Consider the following 18,667-nt stretch of genomic DNA (forward strand, 5'->3'; position numbering starts at 1 on the left):
TTTAAAAAACTATTTGCCAGTTCCCAGCATCAGATTTCCTCATATGCTAAGGCCCTTTCTCTATTGCCTTTAGTTAGTAGTGGAACTAGACTGATATAAAATTTGCTGTCCTTATTGCTGATGCCTTTCTGTATCTATTACTTCCCATTTGCTTGACCCTTGTTAGTGCTGTCCTTATTTCTTTTTCTTTTTAACACTAAAAACACTCTTTTATTAAGAAAGAAAAGGAAACAGGGCACCTGCAGGCTCCCCTCCCCATTTCTTCCTCTCAGGAAAAATAGGAGAATTTTCTCTGCATAAAAATAGCAAGTGGGGAGGGGGAGGAGTAAGGAGAAGAGACACTGCAGTGGGGTATGAACAGAGGTGAAAAACTGAAGGTGCTGCTGTATGTTTGTGTGGGGAGACTGTTAGGAATATAAGTGCCGTATAGTGATCAGTGTGAGCTATTGTAAGTTTTGCAACTGCTAGCAAATTTTGTGTACCGGACTGTTTGTATGATTATGGACTTGTTATTTGGATTCTCCCTTAACTGAAAGACGTTGATGACTGACTGTCTTAACCGTGTATGACTTGGACTGTTTGATGGACTCTGATACCTCTATTTCCACGAAAGTAAAAGCCTATTTAAACTGCAGGGTCTCTGTATGCTGGTTTGTGTGTTCCCCAACACCACCCTCACAACTCTTCTCCCCAGTGGGGAGCTTACCTAACAGAGACCAAGGAGACTTGGCACTTATCGCCCCCTCTCAGAAGGGACCTGGAGCTGACTTTGCAACCCATTCAATGGCAAAAGTGGAAGAGATCCACCCTGGATTAAGAATTTCATTCGGAGCCCAAAAAAACCTGCATGGGGAGGGGGTGGAGGAGGAATGGAGGCCGCCTGTGCTGCACCATCCCAACTGGGCCCTTCTGGGCTAGGGGTTCATGGAGGCTTCTCCAGAGCAGAGGGGTGTTTGCTGTGGAGCAATGGGTGGTGGTGGTGGAAGGGGAGAGGGTCTGGCAGGCCAGGCCGATCTCTTGCTTTGCTCTGTGGGGTTCAGCCGAGCTCTGGATGTTGAGGATCAGCCTCTGGCAGTAATCCTTGAAGTTGATGGGCTTCACCTCTGCGGCAGTGGCCTTCAGGCGGGACTCATCATTGAATGTCTCCAGCTTGACTCGGATCCAGAATTCATGGGAGGTAAAGCAGGTGCAATGAGTGGGGCATGGGTGCTTTCCTGATTTACTACAATTTATTTGCCAACTCTCCAGGGTTTTTTCCTCCCAGGAATCTTTGGAGCAGGATCTGGCACTCTTTCAAAACTCTGCTCACCCACGAGTATAATGAGGGAATAAAGTTCAGGGGTGTTGAAAGACTCAGGCTCTTTCAAAACCCCTCACTAAGGAAGTACAGGACTACAGCATCAGCTGTCCATCATGCTCTGCTATTCCTGCCTACAGAAGTTTAAAAAATGCTTAGTGATGAAGGAAAGGGGAGAGCTGTTCCTGCACCAGTCTAAAGCAGATGCCGATTTCCCTTAGAAAATGGAATACGCTTTCATAGGGGTGAAAGGGACCTTAAATGAAGTTTTGTCCAATTCCCCACACAAGGTAAGAGACCTTATATAATCCTGGTCAAATGGCCATTCGGTGTATTTTTGAAAATTTCCAATGAGGGAACACCTACAACTCCAGGAGGCAACCTATTCCACTGATTAATTGTTCCAACAATTAATCAGTGGGATATTTCTCCTTATTTCAGAGGAAAATTTCTCCTTATTTCTAAGTTGGACCTCTCTTTAGCAAACCTTCCACTCATTACTTCTTGTCCTACTCTCTGGAGATAAGTCAGTCCCCTCTTCTCTGTGACAGCCTCTCAAGTATTGAAAAACCTTATCAATTGGAATAGAAATGCCAAATATTTAGTTGAAAGAAAAAAAGGAAAGGGGAAACTGCTGGGGAGGGAAGGGCAACGCTTGTCCTAAAGGATCAGAGTAGAGGAATTTGAGGGCAAATGTAATTAACCAATCATGTCCTATTCTAGACATTGTCTCTCAAGTTTACATTCCAATTTTTGAAATAAAAATGCCAAAGTTATTCTGTCTTGTCACCTATTTCTTTACCTTCTAGTTTCCATCACTGATTTTGCGATGGAAAACGATCGGTTGAGAAAATTAAGAAAAAACATGAGGTGTCTCCAAAAAGAGGTAAGAGAAAATATTTGTTCATAGGCTGTCACAATAAACATGTGATGGAATCAGAGGTGGGATTCAGCCTGCCCGCACCTATTCGGGTGAACCGGTTGTTAACTTTCTAAGCAGTTTGGAGAACCGGTTGTTGGAAAAAAATCTTATTTTGGTTTTTTCCACTTTACAGGGCTAATCCTGTAAGGAAGGCAGGAAGGAAACTTTCTAGTGTTGTTTCTTTATTGCACTGCTTACAGAAACTGCCTCTCCGGTTAACCCTTATTACATTGTAACAGCTAAGGCGAAACCCCCATCGACGTGAGTGACGTTGAGTTGGCCACGCCCACCTAGACACATGACCACCAAGCCACACCTACCCAGCTGGTCATTAGGGCAGAGAACCGGTTGTTCAATTGTTTGAATCCCACCACTGGATGGAATGTATAGAAATTTAAGAAAGACAGACAGGCAGATTAGATAGTTCGAGACAGACAGAGAGAATATTAATTGTGGTTTCTGTTACGCCACGGTTAAGGCATCAACCTGCAAACTCAGAGACCGACATTTCTTGCCCCACTTTAGAAGCAAAGCCAAGTGGGTCACCCTGAGCCAGTCAGCTTCTCTTAGCCCTAGGAAGAAAACAACACCGAATCACTTCTGAAAAACCTTGCTAAGAAAACCGCAGGGACTCATCCAGCCAGTCCCTGAGAATCATTAAAAATTGGGTCTTTGGTCATTGCAGGAGGAACGATCGAGACTTCCTCTTCTGTCATCTACCACCGAAGAACGGAGACGTGCTGAGGTATATAACGTATACTTGTAGCTCACCTTAGAATATATTTATGAGAAAAATAAAAAGAAATGATTTCTTCACAATTGGTAATTGTGAATAATGCATGTGCAGCATATTTTATAGAGTTTATATGTTCGCTTTATATTTCTACTGTATGGATGAAATCCATACGTACACATATCTATTCAATACAAACTAGTTTATTTGTAACTTCTATTCAAGAATGGCAATTGTCAGAGTTCATGCTCATTCTTGGTTGGTTCCTTCTCTGCCACATTAACTAGTTTCTTTGGCCACATACAACACCAATGGCAGTGAAATAAAATGTAGATGATTCAGATTTTGTTTGAACCACCGTGTTTTGCGTTTCCTAAACAAATGAACTAACACTAAATTGTTCTTTTTCTATCATAGTTTATAGTTTATAGTTTATTTATTTGTATGCCGCCCTTTTCCCTGGGGGGACTCAGGGCGGCTCACAATCAAGAGGAAGGGGGGGGGGACAGACTTTTACATATAAGACAGTACATGATTAAAATGCAACATTCATACCATTCGGGCGGGTTACAATCTTTAGCCCCAGGCCTGACGGGATAGCCAGGTTCTAAGGGCTGTGCGGAAGGTCTGGAGAGTGGTGAGGGTACGAAGCTCCACGGGGAGATCGTTCCATTGGGTCGGGGCTACCACCGAGAAGGCTCTCCTCCGCGTGGTGGCCAGTCGGCATTGGCCAGCAGATGGAACTCGGAGGAGGCCTAAACGATGAGATCTAATGGGTCGTGTGGAGGTGATCGGCAGTAGGCGGTCTCTCAAGTATCCCGGTGTGAATAACCTTTATTGCCTGTATTGAACATCTACAGCAATAAATCGGGAGTTGCACATTTGTGCTCATCTTGACATGCATGATTTTAATATGCACAAATATGCTTGTCTACACACCAGAATTTTTTACCTAAAGAGGATGTTTCAATGAATATCTTCTTTACACTGACATGAGAGAATTTATGGAAAACAAATTCATGTAATTATTCACATGATTTTTCAGACAAAAACAGAAAAACTGAAAGGAGATCTGAAGGCAGCATGGGACCAGAGTTATACGTAAGTCTTTGCATAATTCATCAAATTTTTGTATCACCATATTCAGTTCACACTTTCAATACAACATTCATCATTTCTCCATTGGCATTTTATGAAAAAAGTGATGGAAAATTATATTCTAGTAAAGCTTGGGAAAAAAGGGTGGAATGTGTTGTAATTATATCAAAAGGTTGATATTTCAAGTAAAAAAACAAAAAACCCCAAGGGCCTAATTTCTCTCTGGTCTTCATAATTTGCAGAAAGACAATGGAAATCTTGAAACTTCTGGCAGAAAAAGAAGAGGTCAAAGTCCAAATTCAGGACCTTATACAGAAAAACCACCAGCTGGCCGAAGAAAAAGAGGAACTCTGTGAAGAGTATAAAGAGTATAAAGAAAAGTTGAGCAGGTTAAAAGATTAAGATAGCCACCCTGACTTTCTCTTCCTTTCTCAGCTATTTCAATTAGTTTTAATTTTAAACAAGTTTTATAATTCAAATAAAAAAAACCTAAGGGAGCTAATTACACCTTGCTCTTGATATTTTACAGAAAAATCGGTTCAGAGGAACTTGGGCAGCTGGAGAAACTGAGGCAAGAGAATGAGAGAAGCTGCAGAGAAAGCAGAGCTCCTACATGAGAATAATTATCTCAAAGAAGAACTTAATAGGTGAGAAATATTTAGATAGCGATTTGACTTTTTCTTTCAACTTCAGATTTATTTATTAGATCCCTTAGGCCAGATAGACTGGATAAAAGAAGTGTTCCATTCATGTATGTATGTATGTATGTATGTATGTATGTATGTATGTATGTATGAGTAAGAGAAGAGCAATAGTTATAATGGAATGCAATAATAATTAGTAATTCAAGTAACAAATTAAGAGGCCTAATATCTCTCTGGTCCCCATAATTTACAGAAAGATAGCAGTGATCTCAAAACTGAGCGTAGAAAGTGAAGAGCTCCAAAACAAAACAGAGATATTGACTTTCAAAAATATCAAACTTACCGATGAGAAAGAGGAGATCTTCAGGGCGTACGAAGAAATACTGTGCAGGTGAGAAATTTTTAGATAGACACCACAAACTATTTCTTCCAGAATTTCATATTAGGGTCTCCTTATCTTAGAAAGCTTGGAAAAACCTGACATTCTTCTTACTTTAGAAAGAAATTAACAAACTATGGCTCTTATACTTTTACATATACAAATCTAGGAGTTAGTCTTGTGGAATGGGAAGATAGGTATAGAAGAGACTTTTCAATCTCCATCCCCCGGTGCCCAACAATATTTATAAACTTTCAGAGTGAGAGTTTCCTGACATCAAAGAAGTTCCCGTTATTTTAACTAAGAATACTTTGTTGTTGGCCCAGATTCACAGCTAACATTCTGATTTTTTTTCAGAGAGGAACTACTGAGGATATGCCGCTGCACCTTACTGAGACACGGACACCACATGGAAGACAAGACAGAAGCTCAAGAGAAAATGAAGCCTCAGATGGCGGAATATCAATTGAATCCAAAATGGCTTAAAGCTTCAGTAGACAAAATTAAAACATCTAAGGAACCCGTGTCAAATATTCAAAACACACCCTGCCAGAATGGCTTAAAGCATCTGCCGCCAACCTCCCGGAGGAATGTGCTAAGGCAGCCAGGGAGGATGTGAATGATTGGCTAGAGACATCAATAAATCATCTCCAGGAAAAAGGGCCAGAAACATGTGAGTTAGATGTGGAGGGATGGCTTCAAGCATCTATTATAGGCATTCAACATCTACTAAAGTTCAGGTCAGAGTCTCGTGGAAGCCAGAAAAAAAAGGGATGGCTTGCTGAATCAATAGAAAACCCAAAGAAGGGGACTTCCTGTGGTGATGTCACTGTGCTTAGAGTGGAGGGAAGGAAGCTCTCCTAACTTCTAACTCTAACGCCTTTGTTTGGGCTCTTTTTTGAGCACTGTTGATCCTGAAGGGGTCAACAGATTAAAGGCAATACTCTGTAGATGCTGGGGTGATAAGGCAAATCCCCCCACGGATAGGAGAAACCCCCTAAACGGACAAGGAGATATCCTACAAAAGTTCAAGTCAGAGTCTTGTGGAAGCCAGAAAAATAGGGATGTCTTGAAGAATCAATAGAAAACCTGAAGAAGTAATATCCTGAAGGATCTGAAGAATATGTTAAAATGACTTCGAGGATCCTTAGAAAGGCTGTCCCTTTCTAGAGAACCTAGACCAGTTCTTGAAAAATGTCTTCCACAATCCTTGAAAAACCTGAAAGAGGAAGGTCTTGAAGTATCTAAACAAGATGCCAACAAATGGCTTGAAATAGCTATAAAGAATCTTGAGGAAGAAGGACCTAAAACGCCACTCCTAGATACTCAGAATGCCTTGAAGCCTCTATTAAAAGCATTCGGGATTTACAGAAGTCCAGATGAGAAGGTTTGAAAAATCAATAGAGAACCTCAAGAAGCAATGTTCTGAAGGAACCGTGGAAAATATATTTCAATGGCTTCAAGGATCCTTAGAAAGCTTTGCATTTCCTGAAGAACCTATACCTCTTCTTGAAAAATGGCTTCAGCAATCCCTGAAAAACTTGGAAAAGTCCCGCACCATACAAACAAGATGCCAAAAATAGCTTGAAGTATCTGTAAACAGCTTCAAAGAGGAAGGACCGTGAAGCATCCCATGTGGTCCTCAGGAATGGCTTGAAGCATCTATTAAGGGCATCCAGGATCTACAGAAGTCCAGATGAGAAGGTTTGAAAAATCAATAGAGAACCTCAAGAAGCAATGTTCTGAAGGAACCGTGGAAAATATATTTCAATGGCTTCAAGGATCCTTAGAAAGCTTTCCATTTTCTGAAGAACCTATACCACTTCTTCAAAAATGGCTTCAGCAATCCCTGAAAAACTTGGAAAACGTCCTGCAACATACAAACAAGATGCCAACAATGGCTTGAAGAATCTCTAAACAGCTTCAAAGAGGAAGGACCGTGAAGCATCCCATGTGGTCCTCAGGAATGGCTTGAAGCATCTATTAAGGACATCCAGGATCTCAAATAATCTAAGGAATCAAAAATAAGCATGGGAAAGACGAAGGAGAGAGTGATTTGGGTAGAACCTGCTTGCTCTGAAAGAAACTGAAGGATGAACCCTTGTCATCAACAATTTTAACTATTGTGGACTTACGTTTGGGTGTTCCACATATCCCGGCTGATTCTACTCTGATAGGAGGTCTTTATGGTCACCCTGGAGAGGTGGCGAAGAAGCGAGGGATTACATGTTGATTCCGGGAGAAAAGCAGCTCTCCTGCTTGATCCCAGTAGCCCTCCCGACAGGTGGAGAAGAGGGACAGCCATTATGACTGGAATAAAGCTGGAGCAACCGAGCTGGAGTGGTGTGTGAAAAGAGGATTGGAACTGGGTGAGAAGATTTTCAAATTAGAGACCCACCTAAATAAAAGAAGTTTTAAAAGTCTCCAAAGTGCAGAAAGTGGCAACTTAATACACGGAGATAAATTATAAGACCCAAAAGAGAAATCACATTTGGATGGAAGAATATGAAGTTTTACGATATAGAAAGACTGAATTGGAATTTTGTTGCTGTTAAAAGTGACTTTGATTTGCCTGCAATATTGTTTGATTGTTAAAAGAAATTGTAAAAAGAATGTTTTTTTCTTTTTGTTGAACTTTGATAATCAGCTGTTAGAGGTCTCCCTCATCTTGGTACCCAAAATAACAGTTGAGACCCCATCTACTGGCCAAAGAAGATACTGTATTATTATATGGTTGGAAAGAACCCATGAGCCAAGGTGGCGCAGTGGTTAAATGCAGCACTGCAGGCTACTGCTAGATCAGCAGGTCAGCGGTTCAAATCTCACCGGCTCAGGGTTGACTCAGCCTTCCATCCTTCCGAGGTGGGTAAAATGAGGACCCAGATTGTTGGGGGCAATATGCTGACTCTCTGTAAACCGCTTAGAGAGGGCTGAAAGCCCTATGAAGCGGTATATAAGTCTACTGCTATTGCTATTAAAAAAAAAACCTTGAAAAGAAATGAGTTGATATGAAAAAAAGAAAAGAAAAGTCAGGAATGATAAGAAGAGAAAGAAAGTGAAAGGAAAACAACTTCTGGAAGGCCTTCTTTTTGTTTCCCCTTTTTTATCTACTTGTTTTTTGGTGGCAAAAGTCTAGTCAGAGTCTTGAGAAAGCCTACAGAAGAGATGCTTTGAAAAATCAATAGAGAACCTCAAGAAGCAATGTTCTGAAGGAACCATGGAAAATATATTACAATGGCTTCAAGGATCCTTAGAAAGCTCTGCATTTTCTGAACAACCTATACCACTTCTTGAACAATGGCTTCAGGAATCCTTGAAAAACTTGGAAAAGGTCCCGAAACATTCAAACAAGATGCCAAAAATGGCTTGAAGTATCTGTAAACAGCTTCAAAGAGGGAGGACCGTAAAGCATCCCATGTAGGTCCTCAGGAATGGCTTGAAGCATCTATTAAGGGCATCCAGGATCTCAAATAATCTAAGGAATCAAAAACAAGCATGGGAAAGACGAAGGAGAGAGTGATTTGGGTAGAACCTGCTTGCACTGAAAGAAATTGAAGGATGGATGGATGGCTTCAAACATCTTTAGTAAGTTCCAGACAGCCTGGTTCTACTGCATCCATAACAGATATGCAAGTATAGCTACAATCATCTATGCAAAAACTCAGTCACGAATCCCCAGAAGAAGCCAGAAACAATCTGGAGGAATGGCTCTAGGAATCCAGAGAAAATGCCCTGAAGAATCCAAGCAATAGGTGAATGAGTAGCTTGAGATACCCTTAAATGACTTCCATGAGGGAGGGCCTGAAACTCCCCATCCATTCCATCTTAATATATACTTGTCTCTCATTTCTGCTGCTTCTAGTGTTACTGCGATCAAGATGATTAAATGAACAAACTGGAAATTAATCAGCAAGTATTTATTCTTTTGGTTTTCCAGAACTTACTGGGCCTTTATGGAGTGAGTGACATACTGTTTTAGTAATGGACTACGGTATTCCAACATAGCAATAGCAATAGCAACAGCAGTTAGACTTATATACCGCTTCATAGGGCTTTAAGCCCTCTCTAAGCGGTTTACAGAGTCAGCATATCGCCCCCACAGTCTGGGTCCTCATTTCACCCACCTCGGAAGGATGGAAGGCTGAGTCAACCTTGAGCCGGTGAGATTAGAACCACTGAACTGCAGATAACAGTCAGCTGAAGTGGCCTGCAGTACTGCATCCTAACCACTGTGCCACCTCGGCTGTTACATGAGCTTCATAACCAATGAACCCTTGTCGTCAAGAATTTTGATTATCTAGATGCTCCCTTAAGTTGAGTTGGAGGATAAAAGAAAGAGAGTGGAGGGGAAAAGGAAATATGGAGAGATTGATATGGAGGAAGGAAAGGAAATAAGGAATCCAGAGAAAATGCCCTGAAGAAATAGTGCAATATGAGAAGCAGTAGCATGAGTTCTGTGATCAAGATGACTAAATGAACAAACTGGAAATGTAACAGCAAGTATTTATTCTTTTGGTTTTCCAGAACTTCTTGGGCCTTTTTGGAACAAGTGGCATACTGTTTTCTTAATGGACTATGGTATTACAACATGAGCTTCATAATCAACGAACCTTTGTTATCAACAGTTGTGATTATCTAGATGGTGCCTTAAGTTGGGTGGGAGGATAAAAGAAAGAGAGTGGAGGGAAAAAGGAAAAGGAAATAAGGAGAGATTGATATGGAGGAAAGAAAGGAAATAAGGGCCAAAGAACAGAGCCGAGGTGGCGCAGTGGTTAAATGCAGCACTGCAGGCTACTGCTAGATCAGCAGTTCAGCGGTTCAAATCTCACCGGCTCAGGGTTGACTCAGCCTTCCATCCTTCCGAGGTGGGTAAAATGAGGACCCAGATTGTTGGGGGCAATATGCTGACTCTCTGTAAACCGCTTAGAGAGGGCTGAAAGCCCTATGAAGCGGTATATAAGTCTACTGTAAAAAAAAAAAAAAAAAACCAAGCACAATTTATGCCAAAATGCCAAGAATGGATAGACAACGGTAGAGCACAGAGAAACAAAGCTGTGAAAGTGAAAAGGAATGAACCAAAATCAGGAGGGTCCCTTGACTGCAGCATTGCCGGCATAACAATTCATCTTATGGGGAAGGGAAGAGGTGCATTATCAGGAAACCTCTCAAGACTTCCATGCGCATCAGACAGTTACAGACCATGGTCTGGTCCACAGTCTGAGCTATACACTCAGGGCTTTTGAGTATCATCATTACTATAGGGGGGTTGTGGGGTTCCCAGCAGCTGGACGGAGATCCTTGGACCTGAAGGTGTGGCAGCATGAACGGATTTCCAGAAAAATTGCAGACTACGGGAATCCTTTCAGCAGTTCCCAAAACACTGCACAGCCGTTTGCACTACTCACGTGATCCTGAGGATCAGGCAAACATCCAAGTGGTCTCACCAACTCTCTAAAAAATGCAAATGACCACTTCCTGGGAGGAGCCTGCTGGTGGTGGCAGCAAAAAAATCAGCTGCCTCCGAATTCCTGGCTACATCCTGTTTAGAGGATCTTCCATCTGACGTCTTATCAGGTTTTCTTATCCTTCAGGCAAGAAGGAAAGAAGAAATTGTTTTGCTGGCAAATGCTCTTCGATTTTTGCAGCTTTTGTGCTTGCAGGGAAAGGGGGGCTAGCCCAAGGCAGAACGGCTGTCCGTGCTGGGAATTTCAAACTGCCTTGTGCAGGACAAAGTAGGTCTCCCCCACTCAGTTCAAAGTTTTGTTTGATTTAATCTTATCACGAGCTGAATCCGTTTCCGTGGACAATAATTGTTTATCAACATTTTAGCTTCTTTTCCTTTTCTCCTCCGAAAAATTATTTACTTAGAGGCTTTTAAAATGGCGCCGAGCAGGCTGGTTTCTCCGGTAATAATGAACACTTTTTGTTAATTCTCACAAGAATTCAAAACAAAAGAGATTGCTTATCATATGTTTTGGTTTCACAATAGGCCAGCAGAAGCTTTTTAATTAGTTTCATTTCTACAAGAATTTTACTCCTTCATTAACTTTGCTTATCTGGAAGTTAAATGGTGATGAATCTGCTGAACGGTCTTGTTACAATGTTTACTCACTGAAAGTTTTGCCAAGCCTTAAACTTCAAAATAAAAGGGGAACTCAGCCTCTTTACTTAAAGCTGCATATTCAGGCAATAGAGTTTTATTAACTGCAGGCAGATAAATTTTGAAATGGCTTCAAAACCAAATATTAACTTGAAGTCGTAAATTTTTTTCTTATTACTATTCAAAATACCAGCTTCAATTTTGTAAAAGGCTTTCTTATCCAGCTGCGTTACAAGATGGCGATTTTATAGCTTCTGCGTTTGATATATGACACACTCAATCAGCTCTATTCTCCTGAAGACTTCTCCTTATTAACTGTTAAAAGTCTATAAATAGTATCCCATTTAAAACCGAGGGGAGCAGAGACTTTGTTTGTTTGCTTGTTTGTTTGTGCGTTTTTTATAATGGCTCCCAAATTGAAGCAGTCTAAGCGTTTCCTTAATAATACATCTCAAGAAATTGTTACAAAATCGCTGCCCTTGCCTCCCACGCCCTCTACTGGAGATCTCTTAACGCAAGAATTTCTTTTTGAAACCCTTAAAGAGTTCAGACAGGAAATTAAACAACTTTTATCGGACTTATATGATAAACTGGATGCCAAGATTGCTCAAACAAGGGAAGATATGATCGGAGTTATGACTGTTATGACAGACTATGTTTCTGAAATGGAGGACAAATTGGAACTTTTGGAAAAAGCTAATTCTAATTTGATATCTAAAATGCAAACGTTACAACAGGAAGTTGAAAATGCTCAAAAACAACTCGTTATGATAAATTATAATAAGACTGCGTTTGCAATAAGAGTCAGAGGATTGCGTGAAAAGGAACAGGAGAATTTGAAACAGACCTTTTTTGAGGCTTTCAGACGTTCGGTGGGAAGTCCAGGATTTAACTTTGATTGGCAGATTCAAAAAATTTATCGCCAGAACTCGTGTGTAGCAAAACAACGACAGCTTCCGAGGGACATAATTATATATTTCACCACAAGAGAATCCAGAAATGTGATAATACAGAAGTTCTACAATAACAGGCTGCGAATCGATGGACAGGACTTCATTGTTTTTAAAGAAATACCATCTCAAATATTAAGAGCAAGGAGAGACTACCCTTTCTTAACTGACAAACTCAGAGATTCTCAGATACAATATAAATGGGAAGTGCCATCTGGTATCACAGTCACATTTGAGAACCAAAAATATCGTCTCAATTCTGTTTGCGAAGCCCGAGATTTTTACTACAAAACTCTGAAGGCGGGACTTCCTGATTCACCCGGACTTGGAGAAAGACAAGGAGAAGGAGAAGATAAGCAGCGGGACACGTGGCTACAAGGCAGAGGGTGTTGCTTTCCCCTTCCGGAAGGGCAGAAGAGTAAAGAATAAAGATCCAGCTATGCCTTTAAAATACTTCTTAAATTTTTAATCTGAATAAAATTTCAGGACTCCTGTCTGGTATAAAATGACAAAGCTGTATACTGATGAAGAGATATTGAGACTGAAAGAAGCGGTGCTGAATTTGGACATATATTGTATGGGACTTATATAAGACTTGTTTGAATCTTAATTTAAACTGCGCATGATCTATTCTTTGGGGTGAGGAGAGCGGAGATCGTAGTTTTCTTGGATTGTGGTTTGGGATGAATGGAGTCGGGTGGCGTGGGGTAGATGGAAGGGTAGTGAAAGTTCAATTAGATTACCTTGATCCAGAATGTAAGCTGATTTTTGTATAAATTGTTATTTGAATACAAGGTTAAGAAAGATTATCTGGAGAGTCTACACGAGGGTGGAGTAAATATGAGAGGAGCAATGGATGAGGATAAAATATATATGCGGACACGGGTAAAGGCAGGATGGGAGGTATAAAATTTATATGCGGAAGCGGGTAAAGACATTGTTTAAGATTTTAAAAATAATGAGAAGCTGAGTTTAATGTTAGAGAGTTTATTGACTTCTCTTTCTTGGGAGGGGGGTTCCCCCCTTTTTTTCTTTTTATTATTCTTTTCTTTTTTGTTCTTTATTTTTTTTATTTTTTATTGTTTTGTAACTTCTAATCTATTTGGTTTCAATATACTCCAGACTTTGCTTGATAAAGAATGATGCCGGGAATGGGATCTGGGAAGTCGGAAGGGGGTCAGGTGGTGGGTGGGGGGGAGGGTGGAAATATAGACTCAATTTTCAGAACAATGAATGCACTTGGATACTGTTGCTTTTTCTTTTTTCTTTTTTTTCTTTTCTTCTTTCTTCTCCTTTTATTTTTCTTTTGTTTTAGTACAAAACAAATAGACCAATGAATACTAGAAATACACCGAAGCGAGGTGTAGAGGGAAAGAAGAGGGGGGAATTAAGAGGGAGTGAGAAAGGAATGTAAGGAGGGTGAGATGGTGGGAAGGGGAGAAAGGAATGGCTGAGGGGGAGGGGAAGTAGAAGAGGGGATTGTTGGAAGGGAGAAATGAAAGTTGGAGGGGTAGAAGGAAGGGTGTATGTAGGATAGAAGTGTTATGAGTTGTTTATTGCTTCTTCTTTTTAACTGCACAGTATTTAAGGGATTGTATAAAGGAAAATGAAAATGTAATAAAAGATTAATCTTGAAAAAAAAATGCAAATGACCAGCTGTCTGCAAGGAATATCAATCCTCTCCTCCCCACCATCCAATCAGAGCTGAAGAAGCTTCTTGGATGAGAAAGGAAACATCTTCTAAGACTTGATTGGTTCTTCTTTTTAATTTGCCTTCTGCAGGTACTTAATAAAGCCTGAAATCTCCTCATTAACTGGTGGGTTCATTGTGTTTGGACATCTTATCTCATTTATCCGGCTCCTGAGCCGTTGCCTGATACTTGGTGAAAAATACACACAGACAGACACATAAACATATCTGATTTATCATATCAAATGTATTTTCTTTCAATAACAAAGTACATTTACAATCAAAAAAAGTAGACCTGACAAACTTTCAGAAGCAATTGTGGCAAGAGACCAGGATCTCTGGAAAAACAGTCTCTCACCAGAAATCAACTGTATCCATAAGGTATCTGGGGCGATCCACTAGAATGGGTCTAGCCTTGCGTGGGCATCCCAAAGCAGCACCCCCAAACCATCAAGTCACACTATGGCATATGCCAAGGATAGGAATCGTTGCTTGCTTTTCTGCCCAGTGATCTCCCTGTCTGAGGAAAGATGCTGGAGAGGAGCACAAGCCCCCTGCCCCTTGGTCTTTGAGGGAAGAACCCAGGCGCTGCTCTCTCCACGGAGTGCATCGTCTCCATGCCTGGAGCAGCCTTCCTCCCAAGACATTTTTCTAGAAACCAGAATTCTGGGCTGGCTTGCTGATTCCACAGCAAAGACAGCTAGTATTTGGGCCCCAGGAAAGAAAGCCTTTCGTTCCTTTCATTCTAGGTTAAGCTGAAAGAAAAGAGCTCACAAAGGTCCACATAATACTGTACTATACCCTCTCCTGCCAAATGACCTCACCTCTACTGTTGGGATTAAAAAGGAGCAGCAACAAACTCTGGACACTCAGACCATGCTATTCATATTCTTGCGCAGAGCTTGGAGGCTTTGCATTTCACCATAGGGAGGAACGGGGTCCACCCACCTCAACCCTGGCTCTCAGTGGGGTAAGCGCTCCCCAAGAGACAGCCGCTAGGCAGTTTGGGTTTTCTCTGGACTCACAACTATTGCTCCAGGAGTGGCCTTTCCACAGAGTTATCTCCTGCAGCCATTCTTGGACTGAGAGGAATGCTCACAGTCTGTCACAAATTGGTCCTTTCACAGTTGGAGTCATGCAACGGGCTGTACAGCTAGTCTTTCTGCACAAACTTTCTGGTTTTTTCTTAGGCACAATACAAAGTCCTGGGCATCACTTTTCAAGCCACAAATACAGAGATCCAGGATACGTGCCTCTCTCTGAGGGTACATGCTCATCCGACTATGTCAGATAGGGTGGGTCCCTCTGGGCCCCCTCGCTTAGATGTTGTCACCCAGTGAAACCTAGTTAGCACATCTTTCCCATAGGTGCCCTGCCATGTGAAAGAGGATTAAGCATACATAGCACTTATACCCAAAGAAGATTCGGACCATCAAGAAATAAAAAATTACAGACCCATTTCATTATTGAATACAGACTAAAAGATATTTACATCTGTAATTGCGGAATGATTTTAAAAAATACTAAATGAAACTATTCATGCAGATCAAAATGGATTTCTACTGAAATGACAATTGAAAAATAATATGAGAATAATTATAAACACACTAGAATATTATGAAGCACAGCCCAGGAAACAAGTTGCACTGATTTTTTGGGACGTCCAAATGACCTTTGACAACTTGAATTGGCCATTCATTACTACACATTTAAAAAACAGGCAATTCTGAGGGAAATTTAGGAAGATGGTTGAATCAATATATTCAATTCAAATGGCAAAAGTACTAATAAATGCAGAAGTTACAAAGAAATATAATATTTTGAAAGGCTTAAGACAAGGATGCCCCCTATCACCCTTATTATTTATTTTAACCTTAGAAGGGCAACTAATGGTAATTAAACAGGGACAAGAAATGAAAAGGACTAAAAATTGAAAAAGAAGAATATAAAGTCCAGGCGTTTGCGGATGACTTAGTATTCATTTTAGAAGAACCATTAGAAATGGGGTCCAAATTAATAGAAAAAATAGAGGACTTTGGCGAAGTGGCAGGACTTAAAATCAGCAAGAGCAAAACAAAGATCATACCCAAAAAATCTTACTAAAAAACAAGGAAGAGAATCGGAAGAAATAATGGGCATGCAGATAACAAAAAAAAGTGAAATATTTAGGAATTTGGTTAACAGGAAAATGTCCAACAATCAAAGAAGACAACTATAATAAGACTATGGAACAAATAAATTTTTTTTTTTTGGAAAATTGGAAAAAACTGTAGCAATAGCAATAGCAGTTAGACTTATATACCGCTTCATAGGGCTTTCAGCCCTCTCTAAGTGGTTTACAGAGTCAGCATATCACCCCCACAGTCTGGGTCCTCATTTCACCCACCTCGGAAGGATGGAAGGCTGAGTCATCCTTGAGCTGGTGAGATTAGAACCGCTGAACTACAGATAAGAGTCAGCTGAAGTGGCCTGCAGTACTGCACCCTAACCACTGCACCACCTCGGCTCTTCCTGTACCTTTCGCTTACAGGAAGAATAGCTGCAGTTAAAATAAAAAATAAAATAAAATAATGTTTCAATGGTGTTCTAGCCCAAACTCCAGTATCACATCATAGTGGACAGCCATTGATTGATTTGAGCACTGGAGGGGATTGGAGGGTGTGTATGGTACAGTAGAACCTCTGGTCATGACCATAATTCGTTCCATAATTTTGGTTGCAACCTGATTTGGTCATGACCCAAACCTAACCAAAATTAAAGCAAAATTAATGCAACCGCCACATGAGGACGTTGTTGCTCAGTGCTTACAAAAAATGGCCTGGAGGGGGAAATTGGCAGTGGCCATGGTTAATCACACGGTTGATCATGGCCATCAATTATCTAATATTCTCTCCCTTTACTTTAGAATGTTCTCCTAATGTCCAGCTGAAAACCTTCCATTTTTTTATTCTGTCTTCTGAAGCACCAGAGATAAAATCTCTTTCAGGTTCTTCTGGAGACAGTAATTCCCTTTTCCCTTAAAATTCTCTTTACGAAATTAATCAGTAGTCTCTCAACATGTCCTCATGAAAGAGTTAAAAGCCCTACCCACAGAGAAGATTGGAAGACAGAACAACCCTCCCTCAGCCTCCTTGCTCATAGCTGAACTGTTCCAATAATTGAGAGAGTCACATAGGACTGTTCCACCCTTGACATGGGTCAGTTGCCACTTGAGAACTTTAACCAGTGTTATGTTCCTGGCACAGACGTGTCCAAAGGATTTCCCCACAGGCAAAATAGGATGGTAAAGTTAGATGATAACCCACCATAGGGATGAAACAAAGCAGACACATGGTGGGCATTGAGAAATCCTCAATTGTTTTTGGAATCATTTGCTGAAATAGTGTGACTTCAAGATAGCCATTGTTGCAGAAAGGACTCCACCCACTGAGATGCTCTCATGACCTGCAATGGTTCTACTCCATCACACTCTAGAGTCAAAGAACGTTTGGTTTAATGAACATAGTAGAAGCATTCCTAAAGTCCAACTTGATAAACAACCAAGAGGTTTTCAGGTCGTCTAGTTGTTCTGAAATTAGTAAAAAAGGAAATAATGTTTCAATGGTGTCCTAGCCCAAGCTAAAGTATCACATCATAGTGGACAGCCGTTGGTTGATTTGTGCACTAGAGGGGATTGGAGGGTGTGTATGGTACAGAAGAACCTCTGGTCATGACCATAATTCGTTCCATAATTTTGGTTGCAACCTGATTTGGTCATGACCCAAACCTAACCAAAATTAAAGCAAAATTGATGCAATGGCCACATGAGGACGTTGTTGCTCAGTGCTTACAAAAAGATGGCCTGGAAGGGGAAATTGGCAGTGTCCATGGTTGATCAACACCCAAGTATGTGTTTGTGACCAGATTCAAAAATATTGTGAATTTCTTGGTCAGAACACGATTTGGTCATGGTCAGAAGCATTCATGACCAGAGGTTCTACTGTATCTGCCATGACATTGAAACCTCTAGGTGTTTTGATGAAGGAGAACATGATGTTTGGGCTTGGTTTGCCAGAACGTATCTCCATGACAACAGGTTTGTGACTTCAGACTGACATTTTGCCGAGGTGGCACAGTGGTTAAATGCAGCACTGCAGGCTACTTCAGCTGACTGCAGTTCTGCAGTTCGGCTGTTCAAATCTCACCGGCTCAAGGTTGACTCAGCCTTCCATCCTTCCAAGGTGGGTAAAATGAGGACCCGGATTGTTGGGGGCAATATGCTGACTCTGTAAACCGCTTAGAGAGGGCTGAAAGCCCTATGAAGCGGTATATAAGTCTAACTGCTATTGCTATTGCTATAAGTACCCGCAAGCACAGCTGAATGGTTGAATTGGGCCCGGATCCTCGGTTTCTGCTAACTCTTTCAGAATTTCTGCCAATCCTTCCTGAAACTGGATGTTCGGGGTGAATTTCATTCTACAAAGCGTGTTTTCCAAAGACGAGCATGCAACTGTCAGTCCAAAGCTTAAGAGCAGAGTCAGGGTTGTCAGCCAGTCCAAGGATCGAAGGTTCAAATGTGAAATTAATACACAGGGATCACATTTGAGCTAACATTCCTTTCCTGCTAAGAGCAGAGAGGGAGCCAAGTCTGTTCTGTAGGCCGTCACTCCTCAGAATGTTGTTGCAGCAAACTGCCCCTGTCTGATTCTTTACTCTGTTGTTAGGCAACTAACCGAATGGAACTTTCCATATGCTCTCCTCTCTCCTTTCATGGGCCATGACTGATCAATGCTTCAGGAGCCAAAATAAAACAGCCAAAGGGACAAAGCACAACCTAATCTTGCCTCCTTCTGGATATAACATGGTTTAGTTAGT

At 41.1% G+C, this 18,667-nt stretch overlaps 1 protein-coding gene across 1 annotated transcript; it reads left to right on the top strand.

Moving 5' to 3' along the window:
- Positions 1 to 116: 116 nt before the first annotated feature.
- On the top strand, positions 117 to 4,452 carry LOC148045135 (uncharacterized). The gene is made up of 4 exons (XM_087719034.1): positions 117 to 2,183; positions 2,905 to 2,964; positions 3,998 to 4,053; positions 4,293 to 4,452. Exons 1-4 carry the CDS (start codon positions 2,127 to 2,129, stop codon positions 4,450 to 4,452), a joined length of 333 nt encoding a protein of 110 aa, XP_087575160.1. The 5' UTR covers positions 117 to 2,126.
- Positions 4,453 to 18,667: the final 14,215 nt, after the last annotated feature.

Source organism: Thamnophis sirtalis, unplaced genomic scaffold, assembly GCF_051295495.1.
Source record: "Thamnophis sirtalis isolate CommonGarterSnake01/CBP01778 unplaced genomic scaffold, rThaSir2_p1.2 scaffold_6, whole genome shotgun sequence".
NCBI classification, from domain to species: domain Eukaryota; kingdom Metazoa; phylum Chordata; class Lepidosauria; order Squamata; family Natricidae; genus Thamnophis; species Thamnophis sirtalis.